General features: G+C 58.3%; 1 protein-coding gene across 2 annotated transcripts; it reads right to left on the reverse strand.

The window, feature by feature from the left end:
- Window positions 1-10: 10 nt before the first annotated feature.
- On the reverse strand, window positions 11-17,123 carry PRKCG (protein kinase C gamma). Of its 2 annotated transcripts, XM_081118291.1 has the most exons (18): window positions 16,673-17,123; window positions 16,286-16,317; window positions 15,292-15,374; window positions 10,943-11,054; window positions 10,706-10,837; window positions 10,127-10,283; window positions 9,426-9,560; window positions 9,163-9,250; window positions 8,853-8,882; window positions 6,976-7,128; window positions 6,354-6,542; window positions 5,400-5,491; window positions 5,254-5,316; window positions 4,992-5,130; window positions 3,671-3,751; window positions 2,541-2,648; window positions 1,154-1,294; window positions 11-920 (listed from the first exon to the last, which is right to left on the reverse strand). In XM_081118291.1, the coding sequence occupies exons 1-18, from the start codon at window positions 16,840-16,842 to the stop codon at window positions 732-734; spliced, it is 2,094 nt and encodes a 697-aa protein (XP_080974417.1). In that variant the 5' UTR covers window positions 16,843-17,123; the 3' UTR covers window positions 11-731. The 2 variants fall into 2 exon arrangements, with proteins under 2 accessions (XP_080974417.1, XP_080974418.1); XM_081118292.1 differs by lacking the exons at window positions 16,286-16,317; window positions 16,673-17,123 and having other exon boundaries at window positions 10,978-11,054; window positions 15,292-15,376.
- Window positions 17,124-18,282: the final 1,159 nt, after the last annotated feature.

Genomic DNA, 18,282 nt, shown 5'->3' on the forward strand with positions numbered 1-18,282 from the left:
CCAAACACCTCAGCGTCAGCATCCCAAATTTATTCTCCAGCAGCTGTGGCTGGATGGGAGAGGCAAAGAGAAGAGGAGCTGAGGGGAGGGGGGTCCCCGAGAGTGGCAGGCATGGGGTGGGGGCGGGGTTCCGAGCAGGACTGGAGCCATGCACCTGGCAGGCAGGCTGGGATGAGTTTCGGATGGGGGAGTCTAGAAGGAAAGCTGATTGAGAAGAGTCGGGGAAAGGATCCCCCGCACACCCCAGGCATCCCCGGAGCGTGGACGAGGGCACTGGAGCATGGGGGCACAGCCTCCCACTTACTCCAGAATGGGTGGGGGTGGGCGGGGTCTCGGAGGTGGGGGCCTGTCCTGGAACCCGAGTCTGGAACAGCCCACCCCATGAGACTATTTCCCAGAGTGGGACAAAAAAAGAGGCAGAGGTTCTACCAAGACGGAGGCTAGAACCCCATGGAGTTGGGGGGGGGGTCTGGAGCCTGGTGGAACAGAGTCCAGAACACCGAGGCGGGTGAGAATCTAGGGCTCAGCGCAGCGGAATCTAGAGCACGGGAAGGCTCTAGAGACTGTGTGGAGTTGAGAATACCAGGGACGCTTGAGAGGGGCACCTAGCACCCCAGGGGCAGGGGCCGGGACGCTGGGGAGCAGGATCTAGAATTCGAAGGGAGGCGGTGGAGTGGGACCCAGGCGGGCGCGGAGGGAGCCGTGGGGACGCCTAGTGGCGGGAGGTGGGATTACATGACCGGCACAGGCGCGGGGCTGGTGGGGCTGCGGGTGTCGGGGTGCACGAAATCCGGGTTCACGTAGGTGAAGCCCTGGAAGTCGGCCTGGTCGATGCTGGCCAGGACGAGGCGGTCTGGGGGGGTCAGCGCTGGCGCCGCCCGCGTGAAGAACTTGTCGAAGTTCTCGCCGCTGCGGCCACACTGGGAAACGCGAAAGGAAACGTGACGCTCTGCCCGCTCCTTGGGTACCTGTCTCTGTCCCCCAAACCCGTCTCCTGTCCCCTTTAGACCCCTGCACGTCCTCACGGCCTCTGTGTCCCCCTTCAGGGGTCTCGGCAGAGGGAACCCCGCCCCACCTCCTCATATAGGTCTCGGTGGAGCTCCTGGGTGCCCCGCCCCGGGGAGCAGGGTTTGGCTCGGGGAGGGTGACCTACTGGGCGGGGTCTGAACGGAGGTGGGATCTCCAGCCGCTCCAGCCGTTCCCAGTCGATCCAGCGGAAAAAGCCATGAGTACGGATGGTGGGCTCCCCGTCAGGCCCTGAGCCCAGGCGCTTCGCTGGGTGTTTGGTTAGGAACTGTGGGGAACACAGAGAAGGACAGACAGACAAGTCCCAGACAAGGGGGCCCAGAGAAAGAGAGAGGGAGGGGCAAGGACGGAGGAACAGAGAGTCACAAGCATAGAGATCCCGGGACAGAAAAATAGCAAAGGGGGGAGCAGCGAGGGAGAGGGGGGATGAGTGAGAATGGGGCCCATGAAACCCAAGGGACAGGCCGAGAAGGAAAAGCCAGGGCGTGAGGTGAGGGGGCCAGCGAAGCCCAGAAAGAGGCCATGGGGACAAGAAACGAAGCAGAGAAGGGACGGGAGGGTGGAGGGAGAGAGGGAAAGACAAAGGGTGGAGACCCAAGGGACAAACCCCAGAGAGAAGGGCAAAGACCCGACATGAAGGCAGAGGCTCAGAAAGAGGAAGGGGACAAGGGAGGAGTCCCAGAAGGGGGGGGGGAGGGAGAGAGAGGGAGATTGAAGGCCCTCCCCCCAAAAAAGGAGGGGACAGAGAGAGAGAGGAGAGCCGGGAGGGGGGTAGGGACCCAGAGAGCACAGGCAATGCAGGAAATGGGGCAGGGGACAGAGACCCAGGAGAGAAACCCTCAGAGAGGGGCAAGTGGACCGATATGAAGGCAGAGGCTCAGAAAGATTGGAGGAGAGAAATCCAGAGGGAGGACAGAGATGCAAGCAGCAGACGTACATACCAGAGGACACAGAAAAAGGAGAGACACAGGAAGCCCCATCACAGGCAGATGGAGGCAGGGGGCGAGACAAAAACCCAGAGAGAGACAGTCAGAGAGACGTGGAGACAGGAGCCAGAACAGAAGTGTGCTGGCACCTATGGAAAAGCTGCTACAGGTACGTTCCTCCTCCTGCATTAACTCCAGAGGGGACCCAGGCTCCCAGAGTGTCCTTGACTTGCCCAAGATCCCCCAGGAGGACAAGGGGCGGAGTTAGGTCCATCTGGCCCACCTGGCTCTGGAGGGGCAGGCCCTGGCCTCCAGCCTTTCCTGCAGTGAGCTGGGGCATGGGGCAGTGGAGGGGGAGGGGACAGGGGCCAAGCTTGAACTGGAGGTGGCAGTGAGCAGTAAATTATTGTTCTAACCAAATCAATCAGTGTTACGTAAACTTTTACAGCAGATGGAGGTGAAGGGACTTGAGGAGTGGGCGCCTCTTTCTAATAAATATGCATAGAGAAGCTGCGTGGGCAGCCCTGGATGGCAGGAGCGGGACGCCTGGGTCGTGGGCCTGGACAATCTGGGAGTCAGGGCTCTCACCCCCTTGCAGATGGCCACGGCCTCCCGGGAGAGCGACTTGGGGTAGGTGACAGTTTGTTCCATGATGGCCTGAAAGAGCTCCTCCTCATCTTCCCCATCAAAGGGGGGCTAAGGAAATAGAAAGAATAAAACATCAGAGACTTGACGGATTACCTCTCCCCAAGTTCCACACCTCATCCCCCACATGAATACAAGACACCCCCCACTTCCTAGGACAACATCTGAGCGAACCACCAAAGCCTTATCTCCCCCCCCCCACACACACACTTTGATTTTCTATCTCAGATGCTTCAGCTCTCGCACGCTTTGCTGCCCTGTCTCTTTTTATCTGCCATGTAAATCAGCAGGGTGTTGATTAGGCAATATGTCATTTAAACAGAAGGCAGAGAGAACTGCAGGAAAAGCTGCACAAGCAGTCAGGTCGGATAAGTGGTCTCCGGTCTTCTGGGGTTAGGAGGAGCAACATCAAGGATTCTTAATGTGGCGTCTAGAGAGTGTTCATACAACTGAGGGGGCCCGTGGACTTGGATGGGGAAGATGCATCTTTATTTTTTAAATGTCTAACTGGGATTTAGCATTCCTGTCCACTATGAATGTAGACAACAAACCGCAACAGCAGGACTTGTGGCTTCATCAACAATAGAAACCACAGATATATTTTAAATCACATGAGAGTTGCAGATACCGGTCATCTCCACTTCAAAATTACTGGGAGGACTTCCTATGTACTTCCTATTCCTGCAAGATATTATTAGTAGTAGGACACTGCATGTATGTCCACATCCCAATGTTTAATATTTAGGCAACTGTATATATTGAAATTAAATTTATTTAGTTGGTTAAATTAGGTTTGATTAAAATTTTAAAATATTGGTGATCCTATTTTAGTATGGTTGATTTCTTTTGTAACCCTATTGTTTCAGCGAAGCGGTCGGTGGCATCCCGGGAAGACAATGAACGCTTCAGGACCTCGGACAGCGCTGCCTGGGCGTGACCTTCCCGCCTCTTCGCACTTCCTCAGACTATAGCCCTTCCTGCGCAGGCTCGCCCTGACACAAAGGCCATGTGAGAAGTGGCACCCCACTGCGTGTTGCCTCTAGCCAAGTCATCCTCTCCCCACCTTCCCTTACCTGTCCCGCCAACATCTCGTACAGTAGAACCCCAAAGGACCACCAGTCGACAGATTTCCCGTAGGGCTGGTAAGCAATGATCTATGGGAGAACGGAAGGCAAGAACTCATGCTTCGTGCTTTAAGAAGCACAGGACCGCCTGACCGGTGTGGCTCAGCGGTTGGGCATCGAGGTAGGATCCAGGGGATCGTGGTTCGATTCCCGGTCAGGGCACATGCCTGGGTTGCGGGCTCGATCCCCAGTGCAGGGCATGCAGGAGGCAGCCGATCAATGACTCTCTCATCATGGATGTTTCTCTCTCCCTCCCTCCCTCTCCCTTCCACTCTCTGAAATCAATAAAGATATATATATATATATATATATATATATATATATATATATATATATATTTAAAAAGCATAGGACCCTTCTGGCTTTACCCCCTCAGCACCCTAAGGGTACTCAGCATAAACTCTCCCCACCCAGAATATCTTGGCCAGAGCTCCGTCCTTTGGGAAATCTGGGAGACAAACTTTACCTACTTAGAATATTCCTTTGGTCCCAAATACAAAGACAATCTAAGGGCTAAGTCACAAGTTCCACCCACCTAGAACATTTAGGTAACTGGACCCTCTCCTTACACTATCAGGTACACAAGGGCTCAGTTTCAGAGACCAGAGATTCTTAAAACTGGATGCATTTCAGATTCACCTAGGGGGCTGTTCAAAAATAGATAGTCCCAGCCCTGAAGAAGTCCAGCCTCCCCAGGAGATTCTGATTACCAGCCAGGTTTTCAAACCATTGATCTTGGTCACTCGGGTACTAGCATTGGATCACCTGGAAAGATCAAGGACGGCACCACCCCCACCCCCTCCACCTCCAACTGGGGTCAGGACACATTCTCTACCTATGCATGCAGTCAGCGAGTCAGCTCCATCCCTTTGCAAAGCCAGAGCATACCCTGCCCACTGGAAATATTCGGCCTCCACAGGCTTAGCGTTCTAGGGGGACGGGCCCCACCCCCTCAGCCTAACTGGAAATCGTCTCCGCCTTCTTAGAATAGTCCAGTAAGAGGCCCTGTCCTCTTGCAATTCCGAGGAGCTGGTCCCACTCTGTAAGAACATTCGCCCACAGGTCCCTCCCACTTTGCCTATTTAGAGACGCAGCTCCACCTACTTTGAAGGCTCCGTGCACAGGTCTCTAGGTGCTGCTCTGGGGTAGAACACCCACCGCTGCCGTAGAGACCCCAGGGTCAGGTCCCCCCTGCGTGATGAGCAGCACACGTCCAGCCACACCCACTTAGCGGACTTGGGGAGCGCCCAGGGCCGCGGAGGGAGGTTACCTCGGGGGCTATGTAGTCCGGGGTCCCGCAGAAGGTGCGAGTGGTGTTCCCAGGGAAGACGTTCTCCTTGCACATGCCGAAGTCGGTGATTTTGATGTGCCCCTCCGCATCCAGCATCACGTTGTCCAGCTTCAGGTCCCTGCGGCGCCGCGCGGGGGGAGCAGGAAGAGGGAGAGTTGGACGGGCCGGGGCCGCGAGTTCGAGTCCCTCGCCCTCCCTCCGGGCGCCTCCTCCGGCTGCGCGGACGGGCGGGGCCGCTCACCGGTAGATGATGCCTTGATTGTGCAGGAAGAAGAGGCCGATGGCGATTTCCGCGGCGTAGAACCTGAAGACCGGGCGGGGGGTCGGAGGTCAGCGGCTGCACCCGGGCCCCCGGCCTCCCCCGCCCTCGCCCGGGCCGAGACTCACGCGGCGTGGGGCTCCTTGAACTTGCCCAGCTGCTGGATGTGGTACATCAGGTCGCCCCCGGTGACGTACTCCATCACGAAATACAGGCGATCCTGGCGGGGGGGGGGGGGGGGGCGCGGGCTTAGAGGCGAGGACGCGCCCCCGCGCTCAGCGCCGCCCCGCGCGCCTCTAATGGGCGGGTCCTGCCCGCCGGAGGGTGAAAGGCTGGGGGTCCACCCAATCAGGATCCCGGGTAAGCTGGCCACGCCCACCGGGAGGCCCGGAAGGTCCTAATAAGGCCAACGCAGAACTTCCGTCGGCCCCGGGCCCCGTTCCTCCGAACTGCGGGTGTCCCGGTCCCGCCCTCTCAGAACCGAAGCTTGAGATGTACGAGGTGGGGGGGGGAGGGGAGGGGAGGGGAGGGGAGGGGAGGGGAGGGGAGGGGAGGGGAGGGGAGGGGAGCTGGCCACGCCCACTTGGAGCTCTTGGAGGTGGTCACGCCCTCGCAGGCCCCTGACGGTTCGGACTCCGCAGCCTTGGGAAGCCCTTTGTGATGAGTCCTTCATTCAGAATCTAGGAGTGGCGACCTACTTTCGGAGCCTAATTCTGGGCACACCCACTCAAAAGACAGTCTTCACGCACTCCTTTACTCCACAACCCTCCACTCAGACACCCACTCGGCACTCGAGACGCAGTTCTCCGGGGCCACGCCCACCAGGGCCCCACCGCCTGGCCACGCCCACCCAGGCGCACCCCCCCCGGTCACGCCCACTCGGGTCCACCCACCGGTCACGCCCACCCAGGCCCCACCCCTGGTCACGCCCACTCGGGCCCCACCCACCGGCCACGCCCATTCGGAGTGGGCGAAGCTCCGTGGCCTGGCCTCAAGCTGAGAATCCTGCAGCAGGTGCCAGGCCCACCCAGGCGAGCGCGAGGCCGGGCTCTGCAGCCAGCCGCCGCCCCCTCCGCCCTTACCGGGGTCTGGAAGGTGGAGTGGAGCTGGGTGAGGAAGTGGGGCCGGCCCCCCGGGCCTCGGCCCCCCAGAGCCAGCACGCGCTTCTCCACCAGGGTGCAGTCCACGTCGTCGTCCTGGACGATCACGTCTTTCTTCAGGATCTTGATGGCGTAGAGCTCATCGGAGCCCCTGCGCTCAGCCAGCATCACCTGGGGACAGAGGCCCGAGAAAGGCCCAGTCTGGGGAACCCCAGGGGTACAGGTCCCTGCCCCTCCCTATCAGGGACACAGAGAAACAAAAGCCCAGGTCCTTCCTCACCCTCTCCGGGGGTCTGGCGCCCCGACTTTGCCAACCACTCCCTCAGGAAAAGCAATCCTAGTCTCTCTCCCTCTCTTTTCTTTTTTTTTTTCAATTTTTATGAGTTTATTTGAGCCAAATTGATACATATTTCACGGAGCAAGTTCTCAGCCCTGCAATCCACATCCTATGTCTCTCTTCTCCAGGGATCTGAGGGGCCCCCATCCAACCCTCTCCGGGAACTCAGTAGCTTAATGTCCCTCCCCTCCTATCCCTCGGTAAGGACTAGAAATGGGACGGCCTTCCAGACACCCTCCCCTCCCCCCACGGCCCCAGGAATCCGACCTTCCCAAAGCTGCCTTTTCCAAGAACCATGAGGAAGCTGAAGTCGGAGATATGCAGCCGTCCAGGGCTCGCCCCGAAGAAACAGCGCTTGGAGTCCGTGGGACTAGGGGATGGGGAGGGGACGGGAGAGGAAGAAGGACCCATCCGCACCCGCTGCGAGAAAGGGGAGAGATCCCGAGGTAGTCAGATCCCCGACGGGGATAAGGGGGGTGCCCCTAAGAGAGACAGCATCCAAGAATGAAAAGGATGGGGAGAGATGGAGAGAAAATAAAAGATGTCCCCGCCCCCTCCTTGGCTTAAGAACTTTCTATGACTTTCCAGAGCCAGAGAGTTTATTTATTATTTAACTAACCCTCAGAGACCTTACTGTATGCCATTAACCCTCCGGGAAACCCTGCTATCACCCCACCTCCCATTTTAGAGAAGGGGAAGCTGGCACAGAGATGTTAAGTAACTTGCCCCAAGTCACACAGCAGATAATAAGCCGAGGCAGAAATCAAAGTCCATTAAAGCCAGATTGTGTCTGCCTCCTTTCTGTTTCTCCACCATCACCCAGCACAGAGCTTGGAACACAAGAGGTCTCAGCAAGGGGCCGCTGAACGGATGAGGGAGTCTCAGGAGCTGAGTGCTGAGTGCAGTTCCTATTGCTCAGCCTTCCGAGCAGACCCAGGATCTGAACACCACTGTGCCCCTGGGCCTGCTGCTTTCACTTCTGTCGGGATAACAGCCTTCCTCCTCTCCCCACAATGCGGTCTCTACATGGAGGCACTCATCTTGTTCAAATGGATGCCCTCCCATCTCATTCTGTTTAAAAGCCAAAATCCTTCCACTGAATGGCAAGCTTCCCCCCTCCCAATCTTCCCTCTCAGACTTCAGCTCTGCTTCGCCCCACCCCCAGCCTGTCCTCCTTGCTGTGCAGGCCCGCCCCCACCTCAGGGCCTTTGCACCTGCTGTGCCCTCCGCCTGGAAGGCTCTGCTCTCCTCATGGCTCACTCTCTCACCTCCCTTACATCTTTGCCACATGGTACTTTTCCAGTAAACCCTTCTCTACTTACTGCAGTTAAAGCCACAAAAGCTTCTCCCTCCTTAATGTTTATTTTTCTCCACATCTGTTCTGCTTCCTAGCATATTATCATTTACTTTATTTTGTTCCATGTGTTTCTCAATGTGAAGCCTCGTGGGGGCAGAATTTTTTCTCTCTCTTGTTCAACACTCTATCTCCAGTGATTAGGAGCATGCATTACCCGCAGAGGGGCTCAACAAAGCGTGTTATGAAAGAATGAATGAGGGAGAATGCGTTCCAAAGGACGTCCCTCTCCTTTGCCTGGGAAACCCTGCAAGTCCTCCAGGACCCACCTCTCTGGGAAACTTTCTCTGATTTTCCCAGGTACTTCAGGGACCTCCCTAGTGCCCAGTGCCCGAGGCCCTCTATTATCAAATATGTCCCTTCTGGTGGTGAACTTCTCTATCTTTGTCCTACAGTGAAAGAGGGGGTCCCAGGCAATGGCCTGTTTGTACTCCCAGAACAGGTGTTCAGTGAGTGAGTAAACAGATGGAGGGCAGAGAGTCCACAGTGAAAACAGAAAAACTCCAGGGTCAATTCTGGTGGCACCTCCTCAGGGAAGTCCTCCCTGATTACCCCTGGGCTAGCCGATGCTTCTTTAGCGCCCTGGGCTCCGCTTTAGCCCATCATCCTGGGATTTAAGTATCATGTCTGTGACTGTGTCCTTACCTTGGGGAGCTGCCTGAGAGCAGATTTACCTACCACCAGGTATGTGCTCAACCCATGCGTGTGGAAATGAACACAGACATTAGGGGACAGAGACACAGATCCCAGGAGTGACACTGTCTCCATTCCAGGCCTCAGCCCCACTCACCTCATACAGTTCCAGGGGGTAGTTACAGGCCTGGGGGGAGGGGAGGAGAAAGCCAGAGTCAGAGCCCCAGAGGGGAAAAAGATCGCCCGGGAGTAGGAGGTGTGGGTCCCCAAACGCCCAAGCCACGGGGATGGATAGGAACTCGAATTCCCATCAGACCCAGAGGCAGGGATCCCCTAGAAAACTAGGGGAAGGAGCCCCAGGGTCTTCTGGGAATTGTAGTCCCAGGACCGATGGGCGCTTAGGAAAGGCCCGCTGAGGGGGGCTGGGCTGGGCTGGGCTTTCCGTGGGGGAGCGGGGGCCTGGGTACCTCAAACTTCTGGAGGAGGCTGCAGTTGTCAGCATCAGCCACGGGGACATTGTAATACTCGCCCTCCTCCTGGTTCAGTAACTTGTACCTGACACGCAGAGACCAGAGCGGGGCGGGGAGGGGGGAGCCGGGGGGGGGGGCAGAGACATCAGAAGGGGAACAGAGACACAGAGAGACAGACACAGAAATAGAGAGTGAAATAAGGGGGGGGGGGCGGGAGAGACTGGCGTTGGGGCACACCCGGGCCGCGTCCTGGCCCTCACCAGCCGTCCACGGGCGCCTTGAGCAGCTCTGACACCCCGAAGGACATGGCGCCCATGAAGTCGTTGCGGGAGGTCCGGTCCCAGTCCCACACCTCCACGCTCAGCCTGCGCTCCACGTCGCCGGGCTTCAGGTTGCTGCGGGGGGGGGGGGGGGCAGGGCGAGGGCCCAGCTGCGGGCTTCCTTCTTTCCGCGCCCCCCGCGCGCCCCTGCCCCTGCGCTCCCAGCCCCCTCCATTCCGCCTGGGTCTCACTCTGGGTCCCCCCCCCCGTATTGATTTTAGAGAGAGAGGAAGGGAGAGGCAGAGAAACATGGATTTACTGCTCCACTGGTTTATTCACTCACTGGGTGACTCTTGTGCCCGACCAGGGGCTGAACCTGCGACCTCGGGGTACCTGGGCGATGCCCTGACCGCCTGAGCTACCTGTCCAGGGCCTCCCTCTGCCCCTCCCTCTCTGCCTCACCCCTAAGCGGGCTGCGATGGAGATTCAGTCCATGGACACCTGTCTGTCTCAGCTTCTGCATCTCCACCCCTTCTCCCAGTCGCCCCGTCCGTTCTCCCCACCTTTCCTTTCCTGCCCTTTCCTCTGCGGTTCCCTGTATCCCGACCCTCCCCCGGCTGCTCTCTGGGGGCCTGTGAGCCACCGGGGCCCTCGGATCGTCCTCTGTCGGCTTCACAGCCTCCCCTGCACCCGAGGCTCACAACACAAAGGTCTCGTTCCACACAGGGTTCAGCGTGGCTTTCACTGTCCGGGTCTTCTGTTTTGTCAGGTTCCGAGGGTCAGGGATGAGCTTCAGTTTCACGTAGGGGTCGGACAGGCCGTTGGGGTCCATCGGGATGAGGTTCCGGGCCTCGCCGACTGAGCGGGGAGGTGACAGGGGGTAGGTCGCGTTCGGGACCCGGGAAGAGGCCCCCCAGCCCGCCCCGTCGGCGTCAAGGCTTCCAGGCTCTCGGCCGCCTCTCTCCCGCCCCAGGCGTCTTTGACGTCGTACCTCTCCAGAACCCAGAAGACAGGGCATGAAGCCCTCGGACCCCCCCAAACCCGACCCTCCTCCGTGAGGACCCAGGAGTTAGGACCTGGCCACACCAGCAGGTCTTCTCCCGCCCCCGCCCTCTCAAGGACCTTGGCGCCTCCAAAGGGCATTTAAAGGGCCTGAAAGTTGCGAGCGGCGAGGCCGGCGACCGGCTGCCCGCTAGAAGGGGCGAGGTCCGGTGTGGGCGTGGCCTCCGAGGGGCGTGGCCTTCCCGGGAGCCCACGGGCGTGGGTGAGGGGGGCCTCACCCGTGATGTGGATCTCATCCGCAGTGGGAGCCCGGATTTCCAGCTGCAGGCGCCCGCGGCGCTCCGTGTGGTCCACGCCGCACAGAGAGGGCACGCTGCGCACACAGCGCCGGTGCACGTTCATCTCGCAACCTGGGGTGGGTGGCGGAGGGCGGGGGACACAACCCGGGACAGCGGTTCAGGCCCAGCCCCAGCCCCCGTCCCCGTGCCCGGGCAGGGGCCCCAGCGCGCACTCACAGGAGCACTTCATGCCCTGGTGCACCAGCCCGTACAGGAGCGAGCCGCAGTGGTCGCAGAAGGTCGGGCTGCTGTAGCTGTGCAGGCGGAACTTGTGCTTGTTCCGGGGGTCCTGGGGCAGAGAGGAGTCGGTCAGAGGGGGGCAGGGTCGCCTAGAGCCCGCACAGAGCAGCCCTGTGCGCGCTCCCCCCTTGCGCCTGGCTCTCCCAGTCCCGCTGGTGCTCTGCCTCACCCATTCATTCTGCAGCATTTATTGAGCATCTACTGTGTGCCAGGCACTGTTCTGGGCGCCGGGACCCAGCCATGAACAAAGAAATTAAAGCTCTTGTCCACCTACAGCCAACATACTCAATGGGCAAAACTAAAAGCGTTTCCCTTAGGATCAGGAACAAGACAGGGGTGTCCGCTTTCCCCTCTTTTATTCAACATAGTACTGAAGTCCTAGCCACAGTGATCAGACAAGAAGAAATAAAAGGCATCCAAATTGGAAAGGGGGAGGTAAAACTGTCATTACTCACAGATGGCACGATACTGTGCATAGAAAACCCCAAAGACTCCACAAAAAAACTACTAGATTTAATAAATGAATTTGGCAAAGTAGAAGGATACTAAATTAATATCCAGAAATTGGTGGCATTTTTATACACCAATAATGAACTCTCAGAAAGAGAAACTAAGCCCAGCCCTTGTGGCTCAGCGGTTCAGCATCGACCTATGACCCAGGAGATCAGGGTTTGATTCCCAGTCAGGGCACAGGCCCGGGTTGTGGGCTCGATCCCCAGTAGGGGGCGTGCAGGAGGCAGCCAATCAGTGACTCTCTCATCACTGATGTTTCTCTCTCTCCCTCCCTCTCCCTTCCTCTCTTTGAAATCAATCAATAAAATATTTTTTTTAAAGAAAGAGAAACTAAGAAAACAATCCCATTTACTATTGCAACAACAAAAAATAAGGTACCTAGGAATAAATTTAACCAAGGAGGTAAAAGACCTGTACTCAGAAAACTACAGGATATTGAAGAAAGAAATAGAGGCAGACAGCAATGAGTGGGAGCATATACTGTGTTCATGAATTGGAAGAATGAACATCATTAAAATATCCATGCTACCCAAAGCAATCTATAGATTTAACGCAACCCCTATTAACACATGCACACACACAGAGTCCTGTCCACATGGCATTTGCTTTCTAGGGGAGGGGACAGAAAATAAATGTGATGCATAAATCACTGTATGATGGATGGTAACAGGTGCTCTGGAGACAAATGAAGCACGGAAAGGGAATGCTATGGGGAGTGGGAGGTGCTGGAATTTGAAATAATGGATCCATCACAACGCATCACTGACAAACAAGGTGGCATTTGGGACACAGCTGAAGGAGGTGGGGCTTCCAAAGTCCCGTAACCCCTACACCCCCACCTCACACAGGCTGTTTTTTGAGGACTGTGGGCCACTAGGAACCCCTGATCATTCACTGTCAGCCTCTGTTTCTGTCCGCCCACTGACCACCTGCCTTCTCTGAGCCCCTGGTGGGATGGAGAGTCTGACCTTCAATTATAGGGCCCCAGGTGTCCTAAGTGAAAGATTAAGTGGAAGCCACACAGCAAGGCCTAGTATGTTGAGTGTGCTCAGTACTGTTACTCTTGCTGCTGTGGTTATTATTAGTGATTTTATTGCAGCCCCCACATAGCGCTGGGTGTAAATAAGAAGCTAGGCCACTTCCCAGCTGTGTGATTTGGGGCAAGTTCATGCCCAATTTTGAGCCTTAATGTCCTCCTCTGCCCAGTGGAAATAAACAATCTGTATCTTGAAGCAATGCTGTCTAGAGTCCAATTAAGCAAGAATTTAGGACACCAGTAAAGCACTCTCCACACCTGGCAGAGGTCTGAGTGTCAAATCATTTAATATTTGCCTCTTGCAAAGTATGCATTGCGAGAGTTATCTGAGGGTGAAAATTCAGGACACCCTTGGACTTTTATTTATTTGACTGTCTAGTGGGGATCCTATTTTGGATGATACTTGCATGGCGGGAGGTGCTGGAGGCTGCCCTGATCTCCTTCAATGCTCTGGGCTTCTAAGGATGTTCAGCTGACCCTGAATCAAAGGTTCCTGCCTGACCCAATGGGATACGGGGATCGAAAGCACTCAGCAGGGTGACGGTGCACACACACTCCACAGATAGGAGCCGTTATTATCCTCAAGGTGAAAGTCACTTATCTGAGAGCTGAGAGTGCTGGGGCTCCTGTGAGATGGATCAGAGTCCACATTTTTACTCTGCCCACTACCCAGCTGCGTGGGCTCCTCCAGTCCTTCCAGAGACCCAGGCTTATAAAATAGGGAGGAGTGAGCCCTCCCTGCAAGGGGTCTTGTGAGACTAACTGAAGTCATATTGGTGAAGCCTCTAATACATCTAAAGCCCTTGACTCACGTTACTTATGAGATATGAGATCAAAAGCATTAAGAAGAGCCCTGGCTCAGCTGGTTGCAGGGTTGATTCCCCATCAGGGCACGTGCCTGGGTTTCAGGCTCAATCCCCAGCAGGGGGCGAGCATGAGGAAGCTGATCCATGTTTCCCTCTCATCGATGTTTCTATCTCTATCTCTCTGTCTCCCTTCCTCTCTCTCTAGAAATCAATAAAAAATCTTTTAAAAAAAGCATTAGGAAGAAAAAAGACGCCAGATGGATGGAGAGGAAGGACCACCTCTTCACGATTTGCCTGTTTCCTCATGGGTAACAGTAATAATTTTGTCTCTTGCCATGTGCCAGGCATGGTCCCAAGTATCTGACTCATTTACTTCTCAAAACAATCCTGTAAGCTGGGCATGAGGACCTCTCTCATCCTCCAGGTGACACACTCGGGAGGCGCAGAGGGGCGAGCTACCTTCGGGAAGGTCACGGGACCCACACGTGGTGGAGCTGGGACTCGAGCCCAGGTGTCCGGGCTTGGGACCCCCGCTCAGAAGTGGCCAGGCCCAGCACAGAGCCTGACGCAGGTTCCCTGCCACACTGTGTTCACGAAACCTGGCGCGTGTGTGCAGTGGACACTGGGCAAATCAGAAGTAGCGCTGGCAGGGAAGGTGGGCAGGCTAGGTGGCCCACTGATAACACCTACAGGTGCTGGTGGACAGTGGTGCTCAATATGTGTTCTATGAAGTCACATCCTCTGTGGAAACCTCAATTTTCTTCACCTGACAAGCTGGCAAAATTACTCATAGTCAACTGCGTGTTTGGCTGCTCTCTCTGCCTCTTCCTCCACCTACTCATCGCAAAACCATCTCCAACCCTGCGTCAGACCCCGGGGAGACTCGGAACCGCCCGACTTCACCGAACTCTCAGGACGGGCCTGAGATGTCTACATTTACGCTGTCCCACGGGGTAGTCACTGACCACATGTGGCTATTTGAGTTGGAATCGATTCACATTAAATGGAATTTTGAGGTCCCTCCCTCAGTCACAATAGCCCCTTTCAAGTGCTCCCTGGCAGTGTGGCGGTGGCTTCAGGGTGGGACACACAGGCTAGACTGCCAGCCCAACTTTATAGGGAGGTGGGGGAGGGGCCTGAGGTTCAGAGAAAAGAGCCCCTCGGCCAGACACAGTGAAGGAGGGACTGGGGGGGGCTGTTTTTGAAAGCCCCTGATGGGGGCGGGGCAGGGAGGGAAAGAGAGGTTGTAGAGATCTGTGCGTGTGCACACAAAAAACTGTATGTGCGGGCGTGCTGCGGATGGGGATCTGCGTGTGCAGGTGTGTGTGCACGTGCACTGCAGGGTCTCTGGGCCGGCCTCTCTCAGAGCCTCAGCTGTTTTCCATGTCCACCGTTTTCTAGTCTAGGCTCTCTCTGAGTATCTGCACCTGTGTCTCTCTCTCTGCGAGTCTCTGTCTGTCTCTCCCAGTCTCTCCAGGTGCCCTTTTCCTTCTTCCTGTGCGTCGCTGTCCATTCCTCCCTCCCCCCCTCTGTTTCTGTCTCTGGGCCTCTATCTTTTCCCGAATCTCTGAGATTCCCTCTCTTCTTACCTCAGGATCTCAGTACATGTTCTTTCCCTCTGCCCCTCAGGTCCCTGTTTTCAGATCTCCTGAGCACTGGCTCACAGCCCACCTCCTCCGGTGCCAGCCTTTGGTCCCCTCACCCCTTGCCTCCTCTGTGTTCCCCACTTGTATCCTCAGCCTGTCTCAGTCCCCTCTGATTCCCCCTTTCCAGGCCAAGGGCAGGGAATCTGGGCCAGACTAGCTCCCCCTATCTCTCCAGCCCCCCTCCCCTCCCAGCCTTAAAAATAGCAGGAGAAATTGGGACGGACGCCTAGGGGGTGAGGGCGGGGCGCGGCCTGAGGAGGAGTAACCAGGTGTGTGGGCACTCACATCCGTCTGGGGGCCCTTCCCAGCGCCTGGACACTCGAAGGTCACAAATTCGTGGCATCGGCGGTGAACCACAAAGCTGCAGACTGAAGGTGAGAATCATAGAGACACAGAGACAGAGAGAGACCCCAACGGCCAGAAAACCAGAAAGAGAGAGAGACACCCCGCTAGAAAGAAAACCAGAGAGAGAGAAACAGAGAAACTGGAAGATGGAAATTTAAGACATGGACCCAAAGACAGAAACAGAGATGCAGAGAAACACAGAGCACAGAGAGGCCAGTGCACACACACAGAGACAGACACAAAGGGGGGGGGGTATAGGAAAAGACGGAGACACAGAGAGACAGAGACAGAAAAAGACAGAGACACAGAGAACAGGACCCCACAGGCAGCAGAGACAAAGCGAGGAGAGAGGAGAGCGCGCACACAGGGGTGTCCTGGACAGAACAGGGAGCAGCAACTTGGGCAGAAGTGAGTCTGGGGGCGCCGCCGCGGCCGCCCCGCTCCCTGACTCACTCTGTTCCCAGCATAGCAGCTGGTGCTTTAGGACTCGCCCCCCTCTCCGCCCCCCATAACCGCCGGCCCCACCCGGCCCCCACCCGCCCATTGGTGACCCCACCGGGCCTGCCCCCAGCCTAGGACGATTGATGTTGTCATGGTGACGGCATCCTGGGGGGTGGGGCTCTGACTTTGCATCTTCAGCCCCCCCCTTCAGCTCCCCTTTTCCAAATCTCCCTGTTCCCATGGCAACAGATTCTCCAAATATCTGTCCCCACCTGGAGCCGGCCAAGGGAGGGGCCCCCAGCACCACCTCCGCGGTGGCCCTGCCATCAGAGCTGCCTCCCCACCACAGGCTGTGTCTCTGCCACACCCCCCACCCAGGGCTCCCCCGCTCCTCTCTGGGGACCAGAGAACACGTGTGTCGAGCAGCCTCAGCTGTGGGGCCCCGGCCTCCACCCTCCTGAGGGTCCCGGGAGTCCAGGTCCCCAGCTCTTACCTTGACATTGCAGGCCCTGTTTTCCAATCCCCCTGCAAGAGGCGAGCCCCGAGGTCAGTGCAGAAAAGGGTAACCTGAGTCCCCTCGCGTCCGCGAGCCACAGGCGCCCTCTGGCCCTCCTCCCGCTGGAGCCAGCCTGAGCCCCAGCCGCCGCCGCCTCGAGATCCCAGAAATTCTGCCCCCCAGCCCCTCCTCCCTCACACCCAGGAGCCCAGGACCCTCCGCATCTACCCCTCTGACCCGGGATCCAGGCGCTCAGACCCCCCCAACCCTAGCACCGGGAGCCAGGACGACAGCCCCCCTCCCCTCATTCCTCAGGGCCCTGCTGTGACAGAGGTCTCTGCCCCTGGTGCCCCGGTCCCTCGGGCCCCAGCCCCCTTCCCTCACCAGATGAAGTCGGTGCAGTGGCTGCAGAAGGTTGGCTGCTTGAAGAAGCGAGCGGTGAACTTGTGGCTCTTGACTTCGTGGACCACCTTCTGCCTCAGAGCCCCCTTTCTGCAAAACAGGGGCCGGGGGCCCCCCTCTGAATCGCCTCCGCCGGGGCCCAGGCCTGCCATGGCCCCAGGAGCGTCGCAGGGACCAGGTTCCTGCCTTTCTGGGGGAACAGGTGGAAGGGCGAGGAGCCGGAGACTCGGGAAAGCCGAGGAGCCACGGGAGATCCCGAGGAGGGGAGGAGAGGGTGCGGCACCTCCAGGGGCGAGCGTGCGGGGCGGGCGGCGGCGCCGGGGCGCGCGCAGGGGGAGCGGGCGAGCGGGACCCGGGGCCCGGGGCAGGGGCGCGGGCAGCCGGCGGCACGGGCGGCGGCGGTGGGAGCTTCGGCGCCGGCACCTGCTGAAATGTGGGAGCCCCGGGTGGGGGGAGGCGTTGCCATGACGACCGAGGGGCGGGGTTTCGGCTTAAAGGCGTCCCCCTCCCTGAACACGGGGCGAATGTCCAAAAATCCTCCCCCCTAAATTCCCCCCACAAACACACGTGCGCACCGCGTCCCCCGCCCCGGGGCCGGCTGGAGGGAGGGGCATCCTCGGGCCGAGCCCTCCCCCACCCCGGCCCGTCGCCCCGCCCGCCTGCCCGCCCCCTGGGGCCCCCGCGGGCTCCGCCAGCCCAGGGCGGCTCCCCTCGGCCTGCGTCTCTGACTGTTACTCTGTTTCAACCCACAAACTCCGCGCTCGGGGCCGGGAGCCAGGGAACAGGGCGGCTTCTTGGTGCCTCGCTGTCTCCGACGCCACCCGAGCCCTGGCCCCTCTCAGGGCCTCTTTCTACGTCTCCGTCCCCCTGGGAGTGTCCCCCTCGGTGCCCGGTCCTCTCCTTGGATTCCTGGCGCGCCCTGTCTCTGTCTCTGAGCGGGCGGGTGTTTCTTTCTCGTGTCTGAGAATTTCTGTTTGTCTGTTTTCGCCCATGTGCGTCTGTCACTCATCCTGTGACCCTCTCTGGGTCTTGGTCTCACTGCCCTTCGCTAGGTCTCGGTGCATGCGCCCCCTTTCTGTGCCGTCTCTCCCGCCCTCAGTCCTCGTCGCCTTCCCGCCTCTCCCTGTCCCTCTCCCTGTCCCTGTCCCTGTCCCTGCAAATGCCTCCGTCTCCGCCGGTCTCTGCCCGGCTCCCCTCTCCCCCCTCTCGGCGCCGGTGCCTCTCCTGGCCCCGACCCGGCCCCTCCCTCTGTTCCGGGGGGCTCTCTCCCTCTCCCCCTCGCACCGTTGTCCCTTTCTCACCCACTCTCTACTTGTCTGACTGTGAATCTCTTTGTCTCTGGTGGGGCGGGGGGCGGGGGGTAGGTCTCTCCCTGCCTCCTGGTCTGCCTGTGATTCAGTCCCTGTTCCCCTCGGGCTCGAGTCCTCCGCGCACGGGTTCGAGGCTTGGGAGGGTGCCTCTGAACGTCGGCCCTGGGAGTCCGCTCCCGTCACACACGCCCCGCCCGCCCCGTCTCTCCACCCGCGGCTCTGCCCCTCTCGGATCGCGCCGGGTCCCTGCTCCCAGCTGCCAGCAGCTTCCTACCGCTAGCT

Source organism: Miniopterus schreibersii (genome assembly GCF_964146895.1).
Source record: "Miniopterus schreibersii genome assembly, chromosome: 18".
Classification (NCBI taxonomy): Eukaryota; Metazoa; Chordata; class Mammalia; order Chiroptera; family Miniopteridae; genus Miniopterus; species Miniopterus schreibersii.